At 42.3% G+C, this 24,904-nt stretch overlaps 1 protein-coding gene and 1 long non-coding RNA gene across 2 annotated transcripts in view; one reads left to right on the forward strand and one right to left on the reverse strand.

Moving 5' to 3' along the window:
• LOC141993451 (uncharacterized) overlaps window positions 1-7,129 on the reverse strand; it is a 193,104-nt gene extending 185,975 nt beyond the window's left edge. The window contains exon 1 of the long non-coding RNA XR_012640865.1: window positions 7,077-7,129. This is a non-coding gene — a long non-coding RNA (uncharacterized LOC141993451). The remainder of the gene's footprint in view (window positions 1-7,076) is intronic.
• LOC141993447 (pinopsin-like) overlaps window positions 1-24,904 on the forward strand; it is a 140,967-nt gene that overhangs the window by 79,375 nt on the left and 36,688 nt on the right. Inside the window, exon 3 of the mRNA XM_074962990.1 lies at window positions 18,368-18,601. Within this exon, the coding sequence (XP_074819091.1) occupies window positions 18,368-18,601 (234 nt within the window). The remainder of the gene's footprint in view (window positions 1-18,367; window positions 18,602-24,904) is intronic.

Below are 24,904 nucleotides of genomic sequence, written 5' to 3' on the forward strand. Positions count from 1 at the left end.
CTTTACAGCAGTGTGTACACACCCAAAGGATACCACAGGTCCTGTCAATCAATGCACATTTGTTTAGGAGCATGGTTGCAGCTCTTCTGTCCTGGATTCTGAGCATAAGACATTAGGATCACAACTAACAATTCAAAGGATTGGCAATGTCCACAGTAACATCCATTGCAAGTAGAACTGGTGGAATTTTGGAGGTGAAACTTTTTTGGTGAGAAATGCCGAATCAGCAACATTTTGTGAGTTTGTGTCAGTTTTGCCAAATTGTTCATGTCAGAATAAAAAAAAAAACCAACAAAATAAAATTCCAGAAGAGTTGAAATATTTCATTCTGACTCTTTCAAAATGAAGCAGCTTTTTGTTTTGAAATTCCCCCTGAATTTTAAAAAAGTTAAAACATTAAAAGACACGTGAAACAGAACAAAATATTTTGGTTTGGATTGAACAAAACATTTCATTCTACATTCAACTTTTTAATTCACCAAAATTTCAAAGACCAGTTATTTTTGATTCAACCGGAAGTGACTATTCCAATATTTTTGAAGTTGCCAGTGAATGAAAAAAATCTGTTATTTGTACAGCTCTCATTGCAAGTACTCTCTCTAGTTGTTAATCAGCCTCAGTAAATATATTTGTGCTTACCTATGTGAAGAACTGAAACTCACGTAGGGCCTGATCCAATGGAAAAACTCGAACTGCCTTGAGCGAGCATTGGATTGACCCTTAGTATACGGACAACACAACTTAATTGCAGAATTTTTGGAGTACAGCCTGGTACTCTCACATTTAAGCAACTGAGCTATTGCTTTACAATGGCTAGGTGAATCCTGTGGAGTCTGGAGTTTCACACACTATTTCCAGATGACAAAACTAGTTTGAATGTGTATACATTCCCCCACATGATTCAAGCATCCGTCTGGGTCAAAAGGTTGTTGTTTTTTTTAAATATAGGTGAAGGGATGCTTGTGCTGCCTGTTATGGAGAGAAATCTACTGACCCCAAAAGTGAGACTGATACAACAAGGTGGCCTATATCTGGGATGCGTATGTCAGTGCATATATAATTTGCTGAATTTCTCTACACTTGATTTTTCAGTCTTTCCTCAGTGGAACACAATCCCAGTGACATTAGAGTTCAAGTCAAATGTTCAAACTAACAGTACTTGAGCAGATTCAAAGCAAGCCAGAAAAATACAGCCAGCCAGCCAAACATCTCTTTGAAGGAGATTTTCAAAACTAAATAGCGGGATTCATTAGTTAAATTTTAATGAGATTTGGGGGCTAGCGCCACAAATGAATGTAAACACCTACGTCCAAAATTTAGATCTTCAAAACCCCTACTGAACTGCTGCCTAGCCCTGTAGGTGCCCACTTTCCCTTGGCACGTATATTTCTCCCCATAAAGTCCCCAAGATGCCTAAAAATCTGCAATTGGGCGTGTGAACAAGCACCTACATCCAGACGCTCATGCCTAGGCCCCATCAGGGTTCCCAAACTAGGCATTCCCTGCCCATCTTGCCTGTGGGGCCTGATCTGGTGGATGTGCTCTGAGGCCACCTAACAGAGGGATTCGTCAAGGACATGGGGTTGCATCTATCACTAACCCGTACTGAGAGCAGGGCCTGCGGAGGCCTGGAGGGCAGGTTTGTGGTACCGGAGGCTGGTGGATTCAGGGAGCTGATCTACAGCAGGCATATCCAAGACTATCGTGCTGAGGGCAGGTGGCAGCTAAGTGCCTCATGACCCTGGGTACCCTTGGGAAGTGTCACAAGGGGCGGGGATTAGGCCACACCCTGCTCCTCAATATTTCCTGCTGGCTGTCTCAGGTGGCTCCCCTCTCAGCAACCTGGCTTTTGTGGATCCCATTAGGTATCTCTCTCCTCTCATGCATTGTATAGGGAGCCTGGGCACCTCCACTAGGTAGCAGGGTGCTTAAACTTTAGGTGTGGCAGCGCTCAGTCTAAATCCCCTTTGTCAATGTAGCCTGCATGGCTAAAACGCTAGGCAACTATGACAATCTCAACCATTGCATCCAGTGGATTACTCATTAATTACCATGAAATATATACTTTGGTATTGTACAGTAGCAATGTGGTAATTAGGGACTTCTTATATATATTATATACACAGACATACAGGAGATAAACAATATCAAAATAGGACCTACCTAGCTGCATATACAACTGGCCTCTGTTAACACCCATTTTTATTGCTGTTGCCTTGTCCTCTTTCCCCCAACCTTCCGACTGATTGTTATACCAACTGTTACATCTCATATTGAATGAGACTGTAAGCTCTCCAGGGCTAAGACTATCCTTCTACTCTGTGTTTGTATGGTACCAAGTACCACAGCCCTCAATCCAGATCCTACGTCGTGCCTAGTGACCCAACTGTAGTAGAAATCATCATTAACACATCACTGTAGCAATTCCCCAAGTGCCGCCGTGGTTGGATTTTATCAAACCAGGGACCATGCTTGCACTAGAATGTGCAGCACCTGCTTTTCTGACTTGATGTGCCTGGTGCAGCTTAGATTGAGTCGTGACTAATTACAATTATCTTAATGCCACATTTTGTGCCATCACATACTGTAGAGCACATCTGTATACAGTATTCCGAGAAATGTGGGAAACAGAACCTATATTTTCAAATAGTTGAGGGGTGGGGTTCAACATGAGACCCCTTAAGGGGACCCAATTTTCAGAAAGTACAGTCTACTCTTCCTCTGAAAAATCAGGCCCCTTTAAGATGCCTCAAGTTGGGTACCCAAAAAATTACAGCAGCCTAGATCACGAGTATCTTTCCCCATACCTGGATAAAGCCATTCTATTGATTTATTTCCTCTTTTTGTTAAAAATTCCCATTTAAGCAAGCTACCTCATTGTAAGCTTACAGGAATTAGTACCAAGTGGAATTAGAGCACATCAATCAATCAGTTAGCTGCTGCCTAATGTTTCTCTTTGCAGCTGACAAAGGAGCTACTCCACTACATTATTCGTTGAATTCCAAACAAGAGAGAAAACATAGCCTACAGAAGAACCACCTGATATTGCTTTTAAACCCTTGGCCCTCTGTACCTCACATGTGCTCCCAGGAATGCCTAGCACTACTGTATTAAAAAGGAGAGAGGTTAGACGAGCTGGACATAGTCTTACTTGGAGGAAGTTGTTTATTCTCCAAATGCAATATTTAAGGACAAGCTGGATTTAGAACATTGCTTGAAAGCTCATGTTGTCTGCTCTAGCTGTCTCTAGATACTTGCCTCCATAAGATGGATTTGGTTGATAAAGTAGCAGTTGCCAGTAGCCAAAGACTGTATATTGAAGATAAATCAGTCATTTGGAGGCTTAAACTAAGTTTTAAGTATCTTTACTTTGTGAGGGAGAGAGAGGGAATGCCAAGGGTGTGTGTGTTTGAAGGGCGGGGGGAGAACTTGTTGTGAGAATATGCAATAAGGATCATACAGCCTAAGGCCTGACCTACAAGCTGCTGAATTCAGGCATAGCCCTGTACCAGCAAGGAGTCTGTGAACAGGTCAACTTACCACTGATGTCTCTGCATGGCACAGTAACTCTCTCTCCACTGGGGGGGTCTCCTGACAGTTGCTGCTCCACCTCTGCGGTAGCCTGCCTCTTCCTGTGCCTTGGCCCTCAAGCCAGGTCACTCCAAAGTCTCTCCCCGTCCAGGGTAATCCATTAACAACAAGCCAGGAAATTAACGCAGATAAACTGAGTTAGTGAGAGATAGAGGGAAGACCTTCTCCAGGAAGGGCTGTATGGGAAGCTCCTAGCTTCAGCCAGACCTTTTCTCAGGGACTGAAGAAGTATTCCCTTCCCTGGTCTGCCCACAAGTGAACTTCTCTGCTTCCCTTTTAACTCCTCCTCAATCCTGTCCATGTCTTGCAGGTATAGCGGGTCAGAGCTGGCTGAGCCCAGAGCAGCTCCTTAACCTCCTGTTATCCAGTGCGGTGTTTGTACACCCTGTCACAAAGTCCCATTGACATAAACAGGGTTCCACACCAACACAAGGATCTTTTTCCCTTGAGCAGCTTGGAGGGTCAGGCCTTAGGCGATGATTCAGCAAGGTACTTAAGCATATACCTAACTTTAAGCAAGGGAGTAGTCCCACTAACTTCAATGAGATTGCACACATCATCAAAGCTGGGCACATGCTTAAGTTCTTTGCTGGACTGGGGCTGAAAAGAGGGAAATAAAATAGTGGATTATTTAATTTCACAGTGGATATTGTGATATTTTGTCATATCATATTTTCAAAATATTGCTCTTTGACGATTTGGGTTTCCTCAAAGAAACTATTTTTTAAGACTGTTGAGCATTGTTTGAGACCACATACAAGATTAAACGTTTGTGGGTGTTAATTTTTGTTTTGATTTGATTTCCGTTAACCTATAAAGTGAACACTTAGAAAAAGTACTGGAAAGAAAGACTGAAAGAGCTTTACACAAAGGAGGTGAGTAACATTACCCCCATTTTATAGATGGGGAAACTGAGGCACTGGGCAGGGAAGTGACTTGGTCAAGGTCACCCAGCAGGACAACAGCAGAACCAAGAACTGCACCCACATCCCCTGAGTCCCAGTCCATGCCCTATCCACCAGGCCACACTGCCTAGATATCTAGCTCAATTTCTTCTTGATAAGAACAAGCACATATGGGACAATACACATTTCTTAGTGCTGTTTAAAAAAATGAATAGGAAAAAAAGCAGCACAGCCATCAGAATCAAAACACAAAGTCCTCTGGCTGAATCAACATCACCTACACTGAAGGGCCATAGGTAAAGCCATGATCCTGCAATGTGCGGAACTCCTGCTGTAATCAGTGGGATTTCCACCCATGCATAACCAGACCCTAATTAGGAACAACATGCCACTGAGCCTGATCCAAAGCCCAGTGAAGTCAAAGGGAGTCTTTCCCTTGACCTCAAGGGGTTTTGGATCAGACCCATTGTCGATCTTTCAGCCCATATCTAATCAGTCCTGAGAAAGGCCTCGTACTATGTAGCTAAAGCAGACAATGGTTTGATACGGTGTAGGCTAAACAGTGAGTAAATATTGATTAGTCTGGCACATTTAAGCTGAGTTTCTATGACGTACTGGTAAACTATTTGTTCTGTTGTCTCTACTTGCAAAATTTCTTTAATCAAACTGTTCCTTGTTTCAAAGTTTGAAGAAGCTTTTTTAACTCACTCACCGGGGCTAACTAACACTTACATCATAGATAACAGGAATCCTTTTAGACACATGAACCATTCTCACACAACAGAAGAGCGACATGGACTGCGGATGGGTGAAGATGAGCATCAGTAGCTCACTGTCATTAGAAAACGCAAGACTGCTCAGTAACAGAATGAGCCCAGCTTCTTCTGAGGGACCCATCTTTAGACCTCAAGCGAATTCATGAAATATGGGAGCCATCTTTAAACCATCTAGGCCACACGTGCTGCCTCCTGCTGCTCTCCCTTCCCACCTCATTCTCTCATCCCTGCTTGTCTGTAATGTCGTTTCCCTCTTTTCATCTCCTAATATAATATTGTAATTAACTGACAAAGATGGTAACCCATGATTCAGCTGCTCCGTGTGTGTGTGGGCAGATAGATATTCTGTGACTGCATCCAGTCTAATGGCTAGCTTTCATAGATAATTTAGCTATTTCCTTTGAAGTCTACTTTAAAAAAATGCAGTTAGAGTGAAAGATGAGACAATATCCTTGCTTTTATCTAAACACGTAGGGCCATTATACTGCCCTGCTCTGCCCACAGAACTCCCGTTATTGTCAGGGGGACTCAACAGCTCCCAGGGGAGTTTAACCCTGTGAGCACAGTGGCCTGAGCCAGCAAGCGCTTAAACACATGGGTAACTTTAAGCAAGTGAACATTCCATTGACTTCAACAGGATGACTCCTGTGCTTAAATTGAAGCATGTACTTGAGTGGTTTACTGGTCTGGGTGAGAATGGCCAGCAGCTTGCAGAATCAAACCCCAAACGTATCTTGATATGCAAACAATGCTATGTGGACTGCACTGTAAGTGCTCAGAAATCAGACATCACACAACCAAGTCATAGAGTAAACTTCTAATACATTATGTGAGTAGAAAGAAAGCTAAATTGCCTTACGATGTGACTTCAGTCCATTATTAAAGTATCTTCTCATTAGTGAGCAGTGGTATCCATGACAATCTCTTTCTCGCTTTAAGAATCGTACGTGGCATGGGTTCAGAATTAAAAATAAGGTAGCAAAGGAATCTAGTCAAAACCCCAGTGGGAGACAACTGATGGTTTTCTTTCTGAGTGGTTGCAGAGATTCCTGAACTTTTTGCGTTTCATCTAAAAGCTAACTTCATTGAGACACATCTGAACATCACTATAAGTTTACATCACTGTCCAATAGATAGGGTCCTACCAATTCACAGCCATGAAAAACACGTCACAAACTGTGAAATCTGGTCTCCCCCCATGAAATCTGGTCTTTTGTGTGCTTTTGCCCTATACTATACTGATTTAACGGTGGAGACCAGAGTTTCGTCAATTGGGGGACCTGACCCAAAAGGAAGGTCGGGGGGGGGGGAGGGTCACAAGGTTATTTGGGGGGGGTCACAGTATTGCCACCCTTACTTCTGTGCTGCCTTCAGAGCTAGGTGTCCGGAGAGTGGTGGCTATTGGCCGGGCGCCCAGCTCTGAAGGTGGCGCCCTGCCAGCAGCAGGGCAGAAGTAAAAATGGCAATACCATACCATTCCACTCTTATTTCTGTGCTGCCTTTAGAGCTGGGCGACCGGAGAGTGGCAGCTGCAGACTGAGAGCCCAGCTCTGCAGACAACAGTGCAGAAGTAAGGGTGGTAATATCATACCATGACATCCTTACTTCTGTGCTGCTACCGATGGTGGCTCTGCCTTCAGAGCTGGGCTCCCAGCCAGCAGCCGCCACTCTCCAGCTGCCCAGCTCTGAAGGCAGTGCCGCCGCCAGCAGAAGTAAGGGTAGCAGTACTGCAAACCCTCCCCCCCCACTTACAATAATCTTACAATCCCCTCACACAGGGGTGAAAGTAACTGAGGACACTTACCGGTATGGGGCCGGGGCGGCTCCAGCCCCCAGAAGGAGCGGGGCCTCGGGTCGAAGGGCGGGGTTGGGGGGGTCAGCATCCCCCAGCGAGCCCTTCCAGGCTGCCTGGCCCACGCCACCCGGGGCTCCGGCCGCCACTGTTAGGAGTTTTGAGCTTACAGTATATGGACCATCAGAAATACTGTACTCATTTTATGTCAGTGTTTATTCCACTGTGAAAAAGCAGCTATTTTTCCTTTTAGCGGTGTGTCACAGTGCATCAGTGTAGTGCGGGGAGAGATGTGGAGGCAGACTGCCACGTGACCTAAATGTTACCTGGTAACAAACCCACACAAAATCTTCATGTGCTCATAAGTTTCTCAACCAATTTCTCATGCTTAGTCTCAACACGGAATGAATTTGGTTTGGAAAGGAACCAAGAATACATTTTGTCGTTTCTTGAGTTGCTTGAATGAAGGGGGAGGAGGGGGGAGAAAGATATGTTTCCTTTATTAAAATTTATTTGGAAATTTTTCCAGTGGTTGGTTCACTTGAAAAAAGTTTGGGTTTTTAAACTTCAGATGTGAACCATTCAGAATGGAGCTGGAGTTTTTGCCTCATCTGAAAAAATCTGGGTTTGAAATAAAGTTTGAAAAAAAAGGGTGTAGGAGCTTTTCAAGGGCCCAGCGCCCACAATCAGAGGCAGATTTCAGAAGAGCCACTCACATGTAGGGCCTGAAATAAAGGCCAGATTTTCAAGAGTGCTTAGCATGCAGCCTTTGTTTACTAGTACAAACACACCCTGGATCACGCTTCTGAGCATTCATGTTTGTTTCTTTGAATCTGTACTGAAGAGGACATCAAGATCTCACACCTGTACTAGGGATCATAATACAGACTGGTATTTTCAAAGGTGACTGATGAAGTTAGGTACCCATCTCTCATTGACTTTCAAGGTAATATGGGTGCCTAACTCTCTTAGGAGCCTTTGAAAATTCCAGCCACAATGCATAACCTTATATAAAGTGTTTTTGTTTTGTTTTTCCAAAAACATTTCCTGGCCCAGTTTGTCCCCATTCCTCTCCCTTATACAGACTGATCATTTTTAAAGGTTGCCAGACTATGGCAGAGACATTTTACAGAGCATGAACTCAAGAGAACTTTAATGAGATGTGTAAACATTAAACAAGATACATGAGACATAATTTTGAAAGGAGTTCTCCCCATAGATAAACAAATGGGCATACTCTTAAACCATTTAAAATACTGCTTATATAAACATATTATTGATACTGTTGGGTGTGCTTCAGGAATATTTCCCTACTACAAATGGAAATATTTTGATTCACATTTTTATTGGCATCAGAGCTATGATCCACTGCAATCATTTTTTAATCCTGGGTGATCATCAAAAAAAGAAAAAACATTCCTAAATTCCATTTAGGAATCAAGATTTTATAAAAATACTTTGTTTTAGTGACGTTTCCACCTTTAAGTACAGGTATGCATCACCTTTCTGAAGCAAGGTTTTATAAAATAACCTCAAGGTAACATCTAGAATGCAAAGATGGACTAAAACATCAATGCCAATATTACCCACACAGCACTTGCACATTGGTGAGTTTCAAACTCTCATCAATGCAATTAACAGTGAGGCGCTATAGGAGTCTATACTATGATGAGTGTTGAATATATATTTATTAGAGACCTGGAAAAGTGTCATGAGCAGTGAGATGGCAAAATCCATATACAACACACTTATTTAGGTTATTTAGGAGACGAGCATGAGCAACTTTAGAGGGACTTAACCCTGCTAAGTGAATGAACACTATGATGACAGATTGAATGCAACATTGGCAATCCTGCAATCAGTCCAGGTACTGAACTCAGTGAAATCCATGTCATAGTTCATAGCATCTTACCTATTGCTTCTTCCTCCAACTTTTCTCTTTTTCTTTGCATTTCCATCTCTATTGAGCCTGGGAAGGGTAAATGTGACACACTTGAAGGATAAATATAGTTCTTAAACCAGAAATAACTCTATGACAGGTGCCTTTCATCCTGATTGACCAGCAGGGCTATTGCCACATGCTGGCTCCTAATACTCTTTAATTTTCATGTGTAGATATGACAGCTCTTTAAATCAGATTACAGTTGCTGATGATCAGAGCTGATGTATGGTTAATGTGAAATGCCCTTGTGTTAGGTCAAGCAGGAGCCCAACTAATAATTTGTCTTTTAAGAAAGCTTTGGTTGCGTATTGCAGAGAAGCAGGGCTTCCATATGAAGGCCTTGATTCTGCTACAATTGAAGTCAGTGACAAAATGCCCACTGACTTTAAGGGTGCAGGATCAGGATCAATTCCTCATCGAGAAAAGTTATTCTTTAGCCTCTTCTTTCCCTTCAGCTCAGGTGGTGGTTTTGAGAACCACTACTCTGCAATATGTGCAGTAATCACACTCTAACTGTCCCATCAAACTAAAGTGGAACAAAATTCAGAGTTTCCATCCTTCAGACAATTCAGACATGTCAACATTCGTTTGTGTCCTGAAGTGGGACTAGAAGTTTAAATGCCGACAGTTTACGTGGAAAGGAAATTCTGAATTTTTTTTTTAATTTGGAAACATCAAAACGTTTCATATCAACAAACAAAACTTTGACATTCCCCAAATAGGAGTGTTTTGATTCACTTTTTGAACTGTATTTCCCTATTGCCTTATGAGAGTTGTAGTTCCAGTCCCCATTCTCTCCTTTGGCCCAGGCTCTCTGGAGGACTACCTATCCCATAATGCATTTTGTCCAAGTGGTGGATCATGCAGAGTCACATGACTATTTATTATGAAAGAGGTAGTCCAGTCAGGGAGCCTGGGCCAAAGGAGAGAATGGGGACTGGAATAAGATCTTCCATAATAAATAGAATCATGTGACTCTGCATGATCCACCACTTGGACAAAATGCATTATGGGAGAAGTAGTCCTCCAGAGAGCCTGGTCCATAAGAGAGAATGGGACCTGGAACACAACTCCCATAAGCCAATATTACATAAGTAAATGAAGGATTAAAGATTTTTTTAACCGATTCCAAATTAAATACTTTGGGTCAAATGAAATATTCTGATTTGGGTCAAACCAACCCCAAATGAAATATTTCAGTTATATTTTCCTGACAGAAAATTGAAAGTGTTTGGTAAATCAAAATTTTTCACAGGAAATTTTGAGTTTGCAGAAATTGCGTTTTTGGTCAGAAAATCATTCAGATGGGAAATTCCCGATCAGCTCGATATGAAACATTAAGCACCTGATTTTTCTGCCCTTAGGGCTCTGACCTGCAAGGTACCAAGCAGAGTAACTCTGAACGTTCCCTTGTGCGGGGGGTGATCTTCCTGCTCCCCTCACTCTGGGTTGTGGTTACAAAACACAAACAAGCCTTGTGAGAGGCTAGCTTAGTGGTTCACAAACCTACATGACATACCACAGATTCACACACATCGTAGTATACTGGTACTTCAGGTCTTGAAGGGGCACTGTTTCAAGTTATGCCTTTTGTTCTGAGACAGGAAGCTCTGGGATTATTTACATGTAGACAAACTAAGCCAAAATAGGCAACAATGTTGCTATTTACAGGGAGCTAAAAGTAGTAGATAGTTGGGAGAGCTGGTTGAAATTTGTCATCATGAAATAGCTTTTTTTCAAAAATGGAAATTTTTACCAAAAAAGTATTTTTTCCTCAGCTAAACCCAAACACCAAAACGAAATCAATATTTGTTTTTTCCCTTTTCCCCTCACCTTTCTCTCCATTTTTCATTGGCAAAACAGAAGAAGGGAATGGAAGTGCAGGAGGAGGGATGACCAAAAACAAATTTTTATCCAAATTTCAAAACCTGCAGATTGAAAATTATTTAGAAATTTATCAATATTTTAGTGACTCCTCCTTCCCATTCTTCCACTGTCTCTAGTAATTAGGGGCAAATCTTCTTCTTCTCCAATACAATTAAATCTGTGCACTAACACAGTTTATTCACATAGTCCTAGAAGACATAAAGCATAATTTAGGCAAGATGAGGTTCCTGGTTGTTTTCTGCTCCTTTCCTCCCCCCAGTTTCAAGAATTTACACCCTCGTTTTAAAGCATGCATGAGCATTATGCTATTTTCTTGTGCACACAATAAAAAGCTGTATTTTTAATTCTCCCTTACTTCTCTTTTGCTTTTAAATTTACCTTTCCATCATTTCTTCCTCTTTTTTTTCTTCCAACCACAATTTAACATCCTTCCTCCTACCAGGAGTCAGACCCAATGGTCTTTTACGGTATTATTATCAACATTTTCCTGTTGCATATATTAGCTGTGAGCAAAGGGCTTAATGGATGGAGAGGTATATTAGCACTTATAATTATGGGAATCCACCTTTAGGGGACAACAATCTGGAAACAGGGGTAAACAGTGAGGTGGCAAAATTTGCAGATGATACAAAACTACTCAAGATAGTTAAATCCCAGGCAGACTGCAAAGACCTACAAAATGATCTCACAAAACTGGGTGACTGGGCAACAAAATGGCAGATGAAATTTAATGTTGATAAATGCAAAGTAATGCACATTGGAAAACATAATCCTAATTATACGTATACAATGATGGGGTCTAAATTAGCTGTTACCACCCAAGAAAGAAATCTTGGAGTCATTGTGGATAGTTCTCTGAAAACATGCACTCAATGTGCAGCGGCAGTCAAAATAGCGAAGAGAATGTTGGGAATCAGTAAGACAGGGATAGATAATAAGACAGAAAATATCATATTGCCTCTATATAAATCCATGGTACACCCAAACCTTGAACACTGTGTGCGGATGTGGTCGCCGCATCTCAAAAAAGATATTTTGGAATTGGAAAAGGTTCAGAAAAGGGCAACAAAAATGATTAGGGGTATAGAATGGCTTCCGTAGGAGGCGAGATTAAAAGACTGGGATTTTTCAGCTTGGAAAAGAGGTGACTAAGGGGGGATATGACAGAGGTCTATAAAATCATGAGTGGTGTAGAGAAAGTAAATAAGGAAGTGTTATTTACTCCTTCTCATAATACAAGAACAAGGGGCCACCAAATGGAATTAATAGGTAGCAGGTTTAAAACAAACACAAGAAAGTATTTTTTCACACAAACGCACTGTCAACCTCTGGAACTCTTTGCCAGAGGGTGTTGCAAAGGCCAGTACTATAACGGGGTTCAAAAGGGAGCTAGATAGATTCCTGGAAGATAGCCATTGATGGACCTATTAGCCAGGATGGGCAGGAATGGTGTCCCTAGCCTCTGTTTGCCAGAAGCTGGGACTGGGTTACAGGGCATGGATCACTTGATGATAACCTGTCTGTTCATTCCCTTTGAGGCACCTGCCATTGGCCCCGTCAGAGGACAGGACACTGAGCTTGATGGACCTTTGGCCTGACCCAGTATGGCTGTTCTTATGACAACCTGCCTAGTTGTTCTCTTAGCAGAAACACAAAGCGTTAGGGAGATAAAGTATCTTGACAAAAGAGATAGAGTTTACAAATCTGAGCTGTCAACATGTCATGACTCATGTCATGTGACATTTACATGACCATCGATGCCAATTTCCCTGAAGCCAAACAAACAAGACAGACAGCCATTTGGATAGGAGCTGGAATTATGTACAGTCTTTGTGTACTGCCTCATTTACCAAGGCAGGTTGGAGACCCAGCTCTCTATCTCACTGTTGAACCTGCTCTGAGCATTCAGAGTTTCAAAAGTGCTCAGCGTTGATCTAACTTTGCCACCATTGCGGTAAATGGGAGCAGAGTTAGACCTTTTAGCACATCTGAAATGCAGAACCAGGAAACCCCTTACAAATTTAAAGTGAAAGTTTGTAATTTTAAGCACATTTTTCAATACACCACAGTTTCCTGGCCCCTTTGCTTCTCCCCCTCACTACTGGGGCTAGTTCAGCTCCTGAGCCCTGAGGGCTGCTCTAATTCATGTCTGGCTGCCTGTGGCCCCAACAACAGATTGTTCTGGGACATGAAGATTATTGTTCTGGGCCCAGATAGGAGCTAGATTAGGAGCCACCCAGCTGGTTCTCCACCACCCAGGGATTCCCTCTACACAGGGCAAGGTTCTGGCCACGTCACATTTTACAGAAATACCACATTGGGCTAAATCATAAGTTTGTAAGCCAGCCCAAAACAAAGGGCTGCCCTTGGAGCAGCCAGGAGGAAGGTCAAGGAGTCAGTACCTCCCTCCTACAGCTTCAGAGAGAGAATAAACTTCACCACATCTAGCATCACCGCATATACTCCCCAGTGCACCAGTGTGACAGGCACTGGGCATATTGCAGGGACTGAGTCAAGACTCCTCCCACTCCCCTCCCTGCCTCTTCTCATCCACCTGTCCAAAGTGGGAGAGGGGGGGAATATAGTGGCTCTGCAGAGCCTTCCCCCTCCCAGGGCAGAAAAAGCAAGGTGTGCCATACTAGTGCAAAGGTATAACAGGGCACCTTACACCCTCTTCTGCTCCTTTTCACCAGTGCACAGGACAGGCCATGACTACCCCCTTATCCAGAAACATGATTAAAGAATGGAAAGTATGTGGAATACAATCAAATTATGCTTCTTAAACCTTTTGCATGATCTTACTACTTGCAATTTTAATTGTGCATCCATCACATGGCATTAACAGAGCCTTTTACATTTAATTTCCTCCATGTTTTGAAAGTTAGGTGTGATGCGGAGGGGAGAGAGAACTTTCTTGTGCTTACTAGCTTTTAAGTGGTCCCATTTAAGCTTTAAAGCTCACAGCTTATTGACGGGAACAGAGAAATGGAGGGATGATCTCTCATCTGTGCTACTCTTAAATGTTGCCTCCAGAGACAGTTTCCTGCAAGGCTGGGTTAACAGCTCAGCAGCATATCACAATATGGAGACAGTGTGGTTAACTTCCTCGTTAATGAAAGCTTCCAGTTTGCGGAATGCAACAAAAAATGCCGATTAGCCCTTGAATTCATGAGATTGTAATATAGTGTTTGTATCTGGAATTTACTCCTGTCCCTGCTGTTAAGACAGTTTGCTGATGGAACTTTTCAGTGAGACAGATCTCCATGCAAAGGATGCCAGTAGTAACCCTGGACCTGCCAAGTCCCTGGGCTTTTCTCAGCTGAGAAGTAAAAGGCCTTTAACACACCCTGAAAAGCAATCCACCTGCGGGGATGGGTGTGCATATAAGGATCTTCAGAAGCAGCTCCCTTTGTGAGTGTGAGGCCTTAAGCCTTGAGGCCCTAATCCTGCAATGAGATGCTCACAGTCACCCGTGTGCAGTCCCACTGAAGATAAAGGGATGCTGTGAGATCCATTCATGTGGATATCATTGAAGGAAGGGGCCTTGCTAAACTAAGAGGGGGCTCCTGCTCCAGTGACACTGAATGCAAAATTCATTGACTACAATGGGACTAGGATCTGGCCCCAAAGCAAAAATGTATTATGCTGGTGAACATGTTGATGTGCAGGACCCTACATTACTCTGAGGGGTCTCTTCTTTCCTCTCTGACTTCCAGATCTGATTTTTACCTTTCACTCTCTTACAAAACATTGCAGCTGCTTCTCTCAGCCTCGCAGGGCCGAGCTGACCTGCTTCACACTTGACTTATAATAGCTAGCTCATGAAGTAGTTCAGATTAGTCTTGGCAAGCAGAATGGGGTTCAGTCAGTATACTTGGCAGACCTATTCAAGCATTTCCTTGTCTTCTGTCCTGAGGTAGCAAAGTTCTGAATGATTTTGTAGGATCAAAATACCTGATATGCACTAGCATTGTTTTTTTATTATTTGATCATTTTTGCACCAGAGAAGGTAAGGAGTAAATCAGGGTAAAATGAATGTGTTTTCAGTCTTGAATACAGTAAACCAAGTTGTAAGGCTTGGCTTGTTCCTTGAGAATGGCTGTATGTCTATCAGGCTTTGCTTCTGTCAAGCTTAGCAGGTCCCTTACCATGTTCTAATGCATTCAGTAAGCCTGGCACTAAAGTACAATACATTGTGAATATTGGCATCTACAAATTACAGCCTGAACTTGTAACCAGTGTGAGCCACTCTAACTTGAGTTAGAGTAGTAAATAGCCTTCAAGCCACTGCAATGACTGATCCTTGCCTTTAGAGTGGAAATGAAGTTTTAGATTGCTAACAACATATATCAATCTAATTGTCAGTTCAAAAACCTACTGCACTCTGAGGTAAATTCTGATGGAATGTGTGTCCTGAAACTATATTACATTTTTAAGAAAAAACGACTAGAATCATCCATTTCTTGCATGTCTTAGAATGGTTGTTAGCATAGACTAATCATAGTTGCACACTGCAATTATAGTATTTAAGCATGCTTGACAGTGATTCCTTTTTTTAGAAACAATGTCACTAGGCAACAGATTAGGTTTCAAAAAAGAAATGCAAAAAATCCCAAAGTGGGATCAGACCTTCAGCTGGTGTAAATTTATCTCGTTCCATAGATTTCATGGCACAGCTGAGGATCTGGCCAAGTGCCTTCATTTGATTTAATAACAGTAGAACCCCTATTGTAACAAACTGATTGAGGACTAAGGAGTTCTATTTTAGGAACTTTTCTAATTTAAGGCTCTCTTAAAATCACCATAGGTATGTCGCACAAGTTGCGGTATGGGGCACTGCATCACTTTCTTCTTGTCCTTCACACCACTACAAAGCAATTTCTAATGCACTGGAGACATCAACATATGAAGGGATATTAACTTATTCTTCATTGACATCACTTTCACACACACCCACGCCCCTTCCTGTCAGGAAAAATGGTCCATATAACTAGTTGTTCATAAGATTGGTGTTCCAAAATAAATAAATAAATAAAAATGGAGGGTCCACTGTAGTTACAGGGTACATTTCATGGAGAGATGCATTACTCATGTTTGTGGCTCCCATCATCAGTGGAAGTTGCATGGCTAAATGTCTGTGCCTCATCTGGAAAATATACACCAATAAGTAACAAAATATTTTTTTTCCTCAAGGTGGTGAAGGTTTATTGTTGACAGAGGAAGAAACTGATGTATTGTGTAAAAGTTTGAGAGGTCCATGGGATGGGCTTGATTGTAGTCTGTAGCTATGAGCTAGGGCAGTTTCAGGGGATGTTTGTACTTGACACAGCTAAGCAGCACCTCTGCTGCTACCACGACTATGCTACTATTTATACTAAAGCTAGCTGAATGAGAGCTAGAGCAAGTATGTGTATGCGAGCTGGGAAACACCACCCTGACTCCTAGTGTAGATGTAGCCTATGTCTCATTAACCTTACCTAATCTGATCAAGGCAGCAGCTGTGTGAAGGTTGAACAGTGTCTGCACATTCACATAGGGATGAGAGACTAATGAGGGATGGAATTTGTCGCCAGTGGATTCAGAGGGGCAGGGCTGTCCGATGTGGAGGTGTGAGGTCCAAAGGATTAGAGGAAAATCTAGAACAGGAATTTATGATTTTTTTGGGTAGGTGTACAACAGGACAGTTATCAATAGGGAACTAAGCAGTACAGGGAACCGGTGGCTTTTTGAATGGGTGTTGGGAGTCTACGGGAAGGGTTATTAGACGTACAAAAAACGGGGAGGTTTATCATCTGGTCCCAAGTGACAGAAGAGAATTTCAATCATGCTAAGGTGAGACACCCCTGGAGTTCCTGTTTATCAGGTTTAAAGTTAATCATCTTTCAATTTTGATAGTCTTTTTGTTTTTGTCTCCTGAGAAAGACTGAGTAGAAGCATCCGATCTACTTTGCCAGAGCTATAGGCTTAAAATATAAACCGAAGTAAATAAATACTAAATAAATAAATAAATAAAATTAAAAAATGCTTTAGGGGGGATTTAAATCTCATTTTACTGTAAGCAGGAAAACTGGCTTAATCACTTGAGATTTCTCATGAAAAAGTACTTAAGCAACAATGGTGTGGTTAACTGCATCATTCAAATCTTGTCGGGTCTCATCCATAGCTCATCGCAGTCTATAATTTTTATATCCTCTTTTAACTCAGTTGCCTGTGATCAAATACACTTTAGAGCAGTCATAGCCTTCAGCTCAAAAACTGCACTGTCAAGATATGCAGTCCAGTAGCAGAGAAAAATGGATCTTGAGTACAGCATATCCAGTAAGAAATGAGACAGTTCATTCAAGTTTGTACATCATTCCAGCAACGGCAATAGAAAAATGATACAACGTCCCCTGGCCTGGAAGCAATGATGGGAAAGTAGTAGGGATCCCTTTTCAATCAGTACTACACTATTAGTACAAGATCGATTCTATGCTGGTGGGACTGTAAAGCTTTAGAACTGACCACTTGTGATCCTTGTCAAAGGCCTTCTACTCGCCACAGATGGAAGTGGCCTCAAGCCCCTAAAAATGTAAGCGAGTGTAATTCTGTTGAATTAGTGAAGTCAATGGAGCTTTGCAGACTTACACCAACTGATGACTGAGCCCATTGGAGTGCTAGCTGGGGTACCCCAGTCAAATTCCAAGTAGGAAAATTGCATTGCGTCTCTCTAAAATTACCCCTGTACATCCATCCACTCCAGATGAAAGTATTTTCCAGGTCCTAGCAGTTTAGCATTGCTCTATGCTGCCAACATTTGCCCAGTTCTGCCCTGAGAAGGCTGCATTTCAGTAGTTAGTTGTGTTCCCCATCTCCATGCACTTACAGATGAGCAGTTGGCATCTTTTCCTATCCCCTGAAGCATGTTACTAACAAACAGCACCACACATTCAACACACAAATGTAGCTTGCAGATGGCTTTTGGTTTCCTCAGGATGAAAGGGGCCATCATTAATTCTAATGAACCCAAGACAGACAGGGGGAGGGAAGGGGAGCTGACTAGAGTTTGGGGGAGTACCACTGTTAACCAGAGGACCAGGGGAAGGGAAACGCTGCTCAAGCAGAGCAGAGGGACTCCCTGGCACAGAAGACTGAGGGAAACCCTACCAAAGGGGAAAGAGGGTAAGAAGCCTGTGAAGCTGAAGGAGCTAGGACCTGGAGTAAGGGGGTGGACCTGGGTCCCTTCCCTGCTCCCCACCTCTCCTCTACCAGGGCACCAGCGGAGCCCTCAACGCCCAAGAATATGGGCAAGGGGTGGCACCCTGACCCACCACAGCAAGGAAAAGCACAGGACCCACTACAGTAGCATCAGCCACTTGTCACAACTGCTAATGCAGTAGTTCAAGTAACTCAGACATATTTTCCCCTATTTTCAGCATTAAAAATTATACATGCTGTTAATGTTTCTTTCACAATCCTGTTTTCTTTATTTCAGGTGAGTGGTGTTACTAAAGGAATAGGCCGGACAAGAGAGCAACGTGTACTGATCATGGTGGTTGTGATGGTAATTTGTTTTCTCCTTTGCTGGCTGCCATATGGGATCATGGCCCTGATAGCTACTTTTGGAAAACCTGGTCTAATTACACCGTCCGCCAGCATCATTCCGTCAGTCCTTGCAAAAAGTAGTACAGTCTACAATCCAGTCATCTACATATTTTTGAACAAACAAGTAAGTAAAGTTATATCCCTAAAGTTTGTTCTGATGCAGTATGCGTCAGGACATTGTAGAAACAAATCTCTCTTTTTAACAGGGACATTTTTAGAATAATCATGTAATGAAAACAGCTACGGAGCAGATCCTCAGTAGGTGTAGCTCCACTGAAGTCTGCATAGCAACATTATTTTACACCCACTGAGGATCTGGTTCAACAATGCAAAATATGCCAAATGTAAAAGTAATGGAGCTCTAATCCTCCAAAAGCAAATGGTGAAACTCACCAAGGGAATAAGGAGGATGCCAAGGACATAGATTAAAAATGTGTGTGACAGAAGGTAGTGAGCATGGAGACCAGCTTCCTAAATAAAGAAGCTGGCAAGTCTGGAGCATTAAACTACCTAGACAACCAACTAAAGTTTCCTTTCTCTTAGTCAATTATAATTTGCCATCCAAACAAAGAGAGTTAAGAGTTAGACACTGAACAGAGGAAATCATTGTGTCAGCAAGCTTGGCACCAGATTCCTCAGAAACCTACCTCAGTCTGAAGTTCTCAGGTGTAGGTTCTCTGAGATCTCCTATGCTTTTCCATTCTACCTACTCTCCACCACAGTTCCCTCTGAGCTGTGTGCGTGTGCACACAGATCCTAACCCCCACGCACACGGCAAAACACCGCGTGCACAAAAATTTGCACAGAAGAAATATTTTGTTCACACGGCCTGTTGAAAATTAGAGGGAACATTGCTCTCCACCACATTATGACGAGCACACCGATATGGTTACTCTCTTCTTCCACAGCCTTTTCCTTCCTGTTTCACTTTTCTTGTCATCCTCTCAAATCCTTCGGTCATACTTCTGTCATATGCTCCTTGTCAAAAGCAACTGTGAACAGGAAATCATCATCCAGTGGGGTGTTTGTAAGGGGGCCCTGCAGAGATCTGCTCTTGGCCCAATGCTGTTTGATTTCTTTCACAACAGCGAAAGGGAATATAAAATCATTGCTAAAATCCTAGTAACGTTTACAAAGGACACAAATTGATGGAATGGTAAAAAATTGAGACAGGAGACTCAAATGATCATAATGGTTGCTTCTGCCTTAAAAACAAAACAAAACTATGAATATTCCCATCCTCCCTCCACCACGTCACATCCACTACTCCCATCCACTGCCTTTCCCCTCCTTCTACTCTATCTTGACGTCATTCTCCCTCACCCACACACTTAACTCTGCCCAATCCCTGCTCATAAGCCATTTATTCGTCTGATGTCACTCAAACTTAGTTGTTTCCATTGCATTTTTCTTTCAACACTGCTCTCATTATGTATTTATTTGTCTTTTGGCTGCTTCTCAATCTCCAAAACTCCTGGCCTTGCAAACCAATGAGAACCTCAGTTGTGCAACTTCATCACAAAATATGCTCAAAACACTCTGAGGAGAAATACACACGGCATAACCAAGTTGGCAATGTCTTTTACATAGTCTGAATTTCAAGCACTGTTAAATGGATGTGAAAACAGGTTGATTTTTTCCCCCCCAACAATCATAATAGTCACATTTCTTAACTAATGTTTCAACACTAGAAACTCAATTTATTTTTATTTATAGAAGTAATTTCTGGCTGGAATGAAGGGGAGCGGAATGAGGATTTTAACAGATGGATGGAAGTAGCTTTATATACAAATGTTATAGTCTATGCAGTCATCTCGAATATTAACAGGACTGAGTCTGTGCATTTTTTTGGTGGTAAAATATAGGCCATTCAGCATGTAGGTAAATAGTGTTTAACAAATTTCACTCATTAACTAATGTCCAAAATTACTAGCGACATAAATTCCTGTACCCATATCACAGAGGATTGTATCAGCATGGAAGAGAAGAAAGAAAACAATGTGTGACTATTAACAGTTGAAAGCAGAAATGCCTGATCTAGAATGTTGTATTCAGCTTTTTGCCACCTTCTTGGAACAATATTCCTGCTGTGAAGGGGATGCAGCACAGAGCTGAATGATTTTGCATTTTAATAATATCTGTAAAGAGGGAAGTCCAAAGCAGCTGACAGCTTTTCCCACTGGGGAAGAAGAGCCATCATAGTGACCTAAAATGTACTGAGAGAAAAAATGTTCTGCATAGATGCAGGGTGGTGGGTACAACCTACCATTATTTAATGAAGAGCAAACAGGACCCCGAGGAATTACTACTGCCCTGGATTAGCAAGTGCATGGAACAACTTGACAAGAGCATCAAAGGCTAGATACTATGGGTCTGATTTACCTCTCCATTATTCCGGCGTTATACAATGGTGTCAAGGCTGATTCCCCACTCTAGCACTTCGAGTGAAGAAGGTGGGGACCCTCAAGGATTTTTACAAATTAATACTTGCCACTCCAGGCTTGTATTAAACTCCCAAGGTTACAGCTTTCTTCTGACCTTGGCTTGGTAAATGCTGCTACTACCCAAATGCAAAACCCCTTTTTTTGGGAACCCAGAAAGGCGCACTTAGGAATTCCTTCCTGTGGGATACCCTCAAGCCCTTTCACTGCCCCCCTCTGGAGAATTGCTAGGAAAGAAAATAAAGGAGTTAGCTGGTGGCACCAGCTAACTAAACAACATATGCACAAACCTCTTAGTTACAGCAAAAATCCAATCTTGTTCTTAAAAAAGATAAATTTTAATAAAAACAAGAAAGAAAATGCATCTGGAACTTAGGCTTTTGCTAGATTATAAAAGATCAATAACAAAAATCAAGCACCCAAAATAGCTTTCCTGGGGGGTTCAGCTTAAAGGTTACAAGCAAACAAAAGCATCTGGGATTAGCACAGAGGAGTCCACTAGCCATAAGAAATAAACAAACAGAAATAAACCTAATTGCATCTTTGTAAACATTCCTGATTTACTTACACATTTGGGGGTTCCAGATAAGTAGTTCTGGGTGGGATCTATGATCATACCTGTCTTAAAGCATCTCAAGCATAACTGCTCCCTGTTCCCCTCTTTCCCAGAGAGCCACAAACACAAAGGGAAAGTTCCCCCCCCCCCATTTTAAGAAGTTCTAGCCTTCCCAATGACTCTTTTGGTCAGGTGCCCACTACCTTTCCTTTGCCTGGGGGACTTTAACACTTTACAGGTAAAGCAAGCAGAGAACAATAGAGACTTAAAGCTAACTGGCTGGCTGGCTGTCCGTCCATAAAAGGGAGCTAACCCTCCCCCCGCCCCCTTCATTTATCACAGATGGTAACAACTGATATAATTCTGTTCTTCTGATGCGGTACAAGACACTGGCCAGCCAATAAGTTGGACTTACCCCTTTTATCAGAGGGGAAAAATTATACTGTAAAATTGTTTGGGTACAAAAATAGTTATAAGTATCTAAGTTCCAACTGAATGTGCATTTTACCACAAATATTTTCTATCTATATGGCTGTCATATTTTTTTCAAATAAAAGTGGAAAAATGAAATGTAAGAAAAGCTCACAGAACAGACTGAGGCAACTAGACAGCTGCAGCAGCACAGGAGCTAGCTGTAAACAGGGGAGTTTGAGTGGGATGTGGAAGCTGTGGTATGTACATGATCCTGGAGGGGGCACCTGGTAAGAGTTTTGTCTGTATGAAGTGCCGTCTGATAGAGCTGATGGAGGAAAAGATCCGAGGTTTGGAGATGCGGGTGGAAAGTCTGGTAGAGTTTAGGAAGGGGTTTGAGCAGATTATGGAGCAAAAAGACATGAGGTATCTGAAGGGAAAAGCTCAGACTTGCAGATGGAAGCAGGACTGAGGAATTCTGAGGGGAGACTGGGTGAGGAAAGTGGTCAGTGGAAGCATGTGACTAAAAGAACCAGGCAGAGGAAAAGACGGGCTAGTGAAGGAGAAATAGAGCTTAAGAATAGGTATGCAGAGTTGGAAAATGAAGAAGGGGCTCAGCAGGTAGTCACTGAAGGTGGAAGGGCAAGGAAGAAGAGAAGAAGAGTGGCTAGTCCTATAGGAAAAGGGGAAGAGTTAATGGAGATTACACCAAATATGAGCCCCAGGAGGATACAGAATGGGTTAAGGAGGATTACAAGGGAGAATAGGAATGGAAAGAACTTGCAGCCAGAGGGAACAGGGGATAGACTGGAGAATAGCACCGTCACTAGGAAAAGACAGGTCTATGTGATTGGGGACTCTTTACTGAGAATAGATAGGCCTGTAACCAGAGCTGATCCGGAGAATAGGAGGGTGTGCTGTCTTCCAGGTGCTAAGATACGGGATGTAGACCTGAGGTTGAAAAGGATTCTAAAGGGAGCGGGAAAGAATCCCCTAATTATCCTTCATGTGGGAACAAATGATACGGCTAGATTCTCGCTGGAAAGTATTAAGGGAGACTATGCTAGGCTGGGGAAGATGCTTAAGGAAATTGAGGCTCAGGTGATCTTTAGTGGGATTCTGCCTGTTCCTAGAGAAGGGCAACAAGGTGTGACAAGATTATGACTATCAACAGATGGCTTAGGCAGTGGTGCTATAAGGAGGGCTTTGGGATGTATGGCCACTGGGAGGCATTCATAGATAGAGGGCAGTTCTCTCAGGATGGACTTCATCTGAGTAGGGAAGGAAATAGACTTCTAGGATGGAGGCTGGCACAACTGATTAAGAGAACTTTAAACTAGGAATTAGGGGGAGATGGTTGAGAGATGTCCAGATAATCTCCACGCCAGAATTTAGCATTGAGAGGAAAGAAAATGAAGTAAGAGTGGATACAGCCGTGGGTAGGAGGAAGGGCAGTGTAGATACAAGTCTAATAGGTTATACTGGTAGTAAAATGACCGTGCCTAATAGGGTACAGAATGCGAGTGAGGCCAAACAGCAAAAATTAAGATGTTTGTACACTAATGCGAGGAGCCTAGGTAACAAAATGGAGGAACTAGAGCTACTGGTGCAGGAAGTGAAACCAGATATTATAGGGATAACAGAAACATGGTGGAATAGTAGTCATGACTGGGCTACAGGTATTGAAGGGTATGTGCTTTTTAGTAAAGACCAAAATAAAGGTAAAGGTGGTGGAGTAGCATTGTATATCAATGATGAGATAGAATGTAAAGAAATAAGAAGCGATGAAATGGATATGACTGAGTCCGTCTGGGCAAAAATTAAATTGGGGAAGAAAACTATTAGAGCCTCCCCTGGGATAGTGCTTGGGGTGTATAGACCTCCGGGATCTAATTTGGATATGGAGAGAGCCCTTTTTAATGTTTTTAATAAAGTAAATACTAATGGAAACTGTGATCATGGGAGACTAACTTCCCAGATATAGACTGGAGGACAGAGTGCTAGTAATAATAATAGGGCTCAGATTTTCCTAGATGCAATAGCTGATGGATTCCTTCAGCAAGTAGTTGCTGAACCGACTAGAGGGGATGCCATTTTAGATTTGGTTTTGGTGAGTAGTGAGGACCTCATAGAAGAAATGGTTGTAGGGGATAATCTTGGCTCAAGTGATCATGAGCTAATTCAGTTCAAACTGAACGGAAGGATTAATAAAAATAAATCTGCAGCTAGGGTTTTTTATTTCAAAAGGGCTGACTTTCAAAAATAAGGAAATTAGTTAGGGAAGTGGATTGGACTGAAGAATTTATGGATCTAAAGGTAGGAGGAGGCCTGGGATTATTTTAAATCAAAGCTGCAGAAGCTAATCGGAAGCCTGCATCCCAAGTAAGGGGAAAAAAATCATAGGCAGGAGTTGTAGACCAAGCATCTCAGAGAGGTGATTAAGAAAAAGCAGAAAGCATATAGGGAGTGGAAGAAGGGAGGGATCAGCAAGGAAAGCTACCTTATTGAGGTCAGAACATGTAGGGATAAAGTGAGACAGGCTAAAAGTCAAGTAGAGTTGGACCTTGCAAAGGGAATTAAAAACAACTGTAAAAGGTTCTATAGTCATAAATAAGAGGAAAACAAAGAAAGAAGAAGTGGGACCCCTAAACACTGAGGATGGAGTGGAGGTCAAGGATAATCTAGGCATGGCCCAATATCTAAACAAATACTTTGCCTCAGTCTTTAATAAGACTAAAGAGGATCTTGGGGATAATGGTAGCATGACAAATGGGAATGAGGATATGGAGGTAGACATCACCACATTTGAGGTAGAAGCGAAACTCAAACAGCTTAATGGGACTAAATCGGGGGGCCCAGATAATCTTCATCCAAGAATATTAAAGGAATTGGCACAAGAAATTGCAAGCCCATTAGCAAGAATTTTTAATGAATCTGTAAACTCAGGGGTTGTACCGTATGATTGGAGAATTGCTAACATAGTTCCTATTTTTAAGAAAGGGAAAAAAAAGTGATCTGG

This window comes from Natator depressus, chromosome 9 (genome assembly GCF_965152275.1).
Source record: "Natator depressus isolate rNatDep1 chromosome 9, rNatDep2.hap1, whole genome shotgun sequence".
NCBI lineage: Eukaryota > Metazoa > Chordata > Testudines > Cheloniidae > Natator > Natator depressus.